The 4,860-nt window shown below is 33.8% G+C and overlaps 1 protein-coding gene across 1 annotated transcript; it reads left to right on the forward strand.

Annotated features, from left to right (window-relative positions):
• Positions 1-489: 489 nt before the first annotated feature.
• On the forward strand, positions 490-2,850 carry LOC132115463 (H-2 class II histocompatibility antigen, E-S beta chain-like). Its single transcript, XM_059523956.1, has 6 exons — positions 490-632; positions 851-1,126; positions 1,418-1,699; positions 1,814-1,927; positions 2,032-2,059; positions 2,157-2,850. Exons 1-5 carry the CDS (start codon positions 569-571, stop codon positions 2,052-2,054), a joined length of 759 nt encoding a protein of 252 aa, XP_059379939.1. The 5' UTR covers positions 490-568; the 3' UTR covers positions 2,055-2,059; positions 2,157-2,850.
• Positions 2,851-4,860: the final 2,010 nt, after the last annotated feature.

Consider the following 4,860-nt stretch of genomic DNA (forward strand, 5'->3'; position numbering starts at 1 on the left):
CTGTACTCGCAATTGTATTTACCCCTGGCATTGATTCTGTATGCTCTTAGCAATTTAATTAAAATATTAATAATAATAATAATAAGGCCGCTAGAGGGCGCTTGATTTGAAACGTAATAATAGGTTGCTTGCACAAACGACCTATGTGGTCGTTTTTAAGAGGACAGTCTCGTACAATCAGTAACTTTCTCCTATTTTAAGACAAAACATGTAAATAATTGAGATGCCAATTATTGTTGTTGCTCTCAATAAGCTCCTGTTGAGATTTGTCAGATTGGTAGTATTTGTGGCAAACAACTTTTAACATGCATTATAAACTTGGTTAAAATAGATAAAATAAGACAAAATATGTGTTTAATTAAACCCTTAAAATTAGCAGAGAAGCTTGAAGAATACAGTCAGTATAACTGTGTAACTGGCTTTAGTACTAAAATAAAACAGGATACTGCTTAGCAACACTTGACACTTGTATGTGAAGAGGCTGATTGGCTGATTGTTTCAGATCTTCACCTCATGAACAAAGCACTGCAGGATTTCTCTTCATTTGGGACAGTCAGACAGAGAGAAAATGTCACTGCCGAAGGACCTGTGTTTTCATCTCATACTGATGCTGTCTGCATTCACTGGAGCAGGTAAATCAAATTAAGTGTGATGTAAAATTAGTAGATATATACTGAAAGTAACATTATTCATGATGAATTGTTATTGTTAGTAGAAGTAACTAGTAGTAAACAAGACAGTTCACTAATACTGTAACTAACTAATATATCTACGTTAGTTCCTTCTGTTTTTCTATAGTTGCCATGAAATCATCTGATATAACTAATGCTGCTTTAACATTACTTTTCAGCTAATGGATACTACTATTCTCGGTGGAATAAATGCATCCACAGCGCCCGTGATTTCAGTGACATGGTGTTCATTGATAACTACATCTTCAATAAAGATGTGTACATACAGTTCAACAGCACTGTGGGGGAGTATGTTGGGTACACTGCACACGGAGTATATAACGCAGAGTTATGGAACAAAGATCCCAACCATCTGCAGCAAGAGAGAGCTGAGGTGGAGAGATACTGCAAATATAATGCTGAACTCTATCAGTCAGCGATCGCTGATAAAACAGGTGAGCAGCACAAGACTCTGACCTCTCCGGTCACACATGAAACGCGTTTAAAATACTTACACTACCTTTACACGACAGTTAGCTAATTTTATAATACTTTAAAACTTATTACAACACCATGACAGTCTTCTAGTTTTTAAACTAAAAACTTTTTTTTTTGCCCTTAGAAACATGAAAACATACACTCCCTACACATACAGTAGTATTTATGTTATTGTATAGTACACCATATCATGCATTTAATCACAATATTTATTGTGGGATGTTAAGATGTTCTTGTTATTGGTTCAGTGGCACCGAAGGTTAAGCTCAGTTCAGTGAATCCGGCTGGTGGCAGACATCCAGCTGTGTTGATGTGCAGCGCTTACCGCTTCTACCCTCACTGGATCAAAGTGTCCTGGATGAGAAATGGTGAGGTTGTGAAGACTGATGTGACCTCAACTGAGGAGATGCCTAATGGAGACTGGTATTACCAGATTCACTCCCATCTGGAGTACACCCCCAAATCTGGAGAGAAGATCTCCTGCGCAGTGGATCACGCCGGCTTAACTAAACCCATCATCATAGACTGGGGTAAGACCAAACATTTATATTCCCTCACATAAGTATTATATAAATAACATATTTAGACAAACAAAATTAAGATTGATTAAAACTATGTAAAGCTCCTGTCATTATATCTCACAGATCCATCTCTTCCTGAGTCTGAGAGGAATAAAATCGCCATCGGTGCGTCTGGCCTGGTGCTGGGAATCATCATCTCAGCTGCTGGACTCATTTACTACAAGAAGAAATCAGCAGGTCAGTGGAGATGAGAGTAAATCAAGCTGATACTCAGGTTTAAACATAATGTCTCTATTCAATTTCTTTATTAACCACTTTTTTCTTTCTTTTTTTTTTGATAGGGAGGATCTTGGTACCAACTTAATAAAGGTATGTTTTTAATGAATACTTTGGAAACTCAAACTGTTTGTCATAATAAAATAAATTATTGTTACACTGAGTCACATAATAATCATACACATTACAGATCAGACTGACTGGAAGAGGATTCAACTCGACTCATCGATAGAGAACTCACTTTCTTAACTTTACACTGATGTTTCATTTTTAACAATGAGAACAATTTTGGAAAATGAAAGCAGTAACAAATCTTATAAATTTGTTTGATATGTAATTTTTTATTAAATGTTGAGGATGATATAATGATGTGTAAGATATAAAAATTTTATAGAGAGGAGTAGAGATTATCATTCTTGCTGGCTTCTTTTCAATTACTTTTGCTGAATTAAGATGCATATAGGTATATAACATTAGGACACACTCTAGGTCTTTGTTATTAATAAGTATAAGTCAGGCTCTGGGTCTGAAAGGGCGCTCTGAAGTCTTTTTCTGATCACTATTTTACTATTATTTATCATCAAAATATATTAGAATTAAAGTTGTGCAGTCTTATATGAAATATATTTGATGGTAAAAATTATAATAATAATTTAGCATAAATTAGACCATCAACAGATTTCAGATGTTATTCTTCCTTCTAATTGATTCTGTATGATTTGATTACTAAAATATCCATTTTTTTTCTTTAGAAACCCCAACTAAAACATTTCTTGTTTCTGTGTTGTATGTTAATTTCAGCTCTAAATAAATGTCTTTACATAAGTTTTACAGGTTCTTTTAATTGCTTGTAACATTTCTTAGTATTCAGAATACTTTTTAAAGTATTTTTTTATTTCAGTTGTTTTTTTCTAAAATATAGCCACACTCAGCAATTCATCTTTCTTCCAAAATGCCCTTAAAACCCCTTTTCTCCTAAAAATAAACTTCTATTCCACAATATAGAAAACATTGTCGACAAAGACCTGCATGGCTACATTACAAAATCTTTAACTAAAGTTTTATCAGAATAATCTTCGATTCCTTTATAAAAACAAATGAATGACAGCTCTTTTTGGAGTTCATGTTTAGGGTAAATCACAGATTTTTTTTTTATTTAGCTTTTTCAACATGCAAACAAAGCTTCTTGCTTTTCAAATTATATATATATATATATATATATATATATATATATATATATATATAAATCCTACACCATATTAAACTGTAAACATAGATTAATGTGTATAGCAATGCTAGTTAACTCAGCCTTCTTCATTAGGTCACATGGTCTCATCTACATTACATATGTCCAGCTCTGGTAGTCTTCTGCAGATATGTCCAGACATTAGTCGTATATTCTAAAAGGGATACATAATTTGGACAGGGGTCATTTACTTTCCACCCTTATGACAACCTTAATTCTTCTTTGGCTTTACACCCAGCTATCAGTTTCAGTTGTGAAGACATATCCGGACTGGACCATAAGGTGTGCTTAAGTCCTCCTGTGAAGTTCGTATTTACTAGATGATGACATAAGGCGTTCAGGTCACTTTGGTCAGAGCAAGATGGCAAAATACCTTTTCTACATAAAATTCAAGATTTTTTAAACTCTGCATCTACAAAATGATGAATAAGGAATGTGCACCAAGTTTTTGCATTTTCTGTTTTATTCAGTTAATGAAGTTACTAAAAAACGAATCGTTATATATTCTATCGTAATTTTACAATACAAATAGATAATTTTATTGTGTGAAAAAAACATCCTTCACTGATAAACAAGTAAACATAAAAAGAATCTGTAAAATAAATAAAAATAAATTCTAATGTTTTAATGATTATTTGAATAGCCTACCTTTAGAGATCAATACATATATGCAATGAACACCAATACAAAACCCTATCAAATTCTGAGAAAATGGCCAAAAACAGTGCATTCATTTATTAAACAGCATTTATCTTGTTACTTTGTCCAAATAATAAGCCAATATATTTTGAATTATGTAAAGTGTGTCCAAAATCACGAGTACAGACAACTGAACACATCGATTCAGAAATTAAACAGTATAATCAATGCATAATGTAAGCAATGATTAAAATGTTTGTTTTTATTAAAAGCATATAATTGTCATTAGTGCCTAATCAATGCCCAGGTGCCTAATGTATCATCATCAGCGCTGGTTCTCGTGCCCGAGCTGGAGTCGTGTTCGGTGGGGAACTGCTCAAGGCTGAGGTCGCACGCCCCTGCGTTTCACTCATAGCCGAGATAAACTGCCATTGCCTTTAAAACCTGCCCAAAACAAACAGTAAACAGCTCTGATCAAATATTTTAACATCCAAAGTATTTGTATTCTGTATCTTTATGTATAGAATCATTTAGCATCACGTTAAAGGTGATTCACTCGCATGTATGTTGCTCTGCGTAAAACTGAACGATATATGGCACAGTAACGATTTTATAGATAAAATAAAATGTATACAACACAAACCTGTATTTTACCGACGAATGCATCAATTCGATTGCGCGAAGAACTGCTCTCTCCAGAAGAGAAAAATCCCAGCGATAAATAACTCAACCGCTGGGTTAAGTCAGAGACAAGTCTGACCCAGGATGAGTAACGTTAATACAAAAACTGTCCAAACGCTGGGTTACGTTTGACCCAGGAGCTGGGTAACACAAAAACTATCCAAACACTGAAAAAATAACCCCCCAAAATAATAATAATAATCCCGGATTTTTCAGAGTGCATAAAAATCAAGGAGAAAGTTACACCATGGGCAGTTGTAGTTTGTGTTATAATTAGATGATGAATATATTTAGATCTATGACAGATTATGGAAAATCCTTTTTAATC

The sequence above is a fragment of the Carassius carassius genome, chromosome 34 (assembly GCF_963082965.1).
Source record: "Carassius carassius chromosome 34, fCarCar2.1, whole genome shotgun sequence".
NCBI lineage: Eukaryota > Metazoa > Chordata > Actinopteri > Cypriniformes > Cyprinidae > Carassius > Carassius carassius.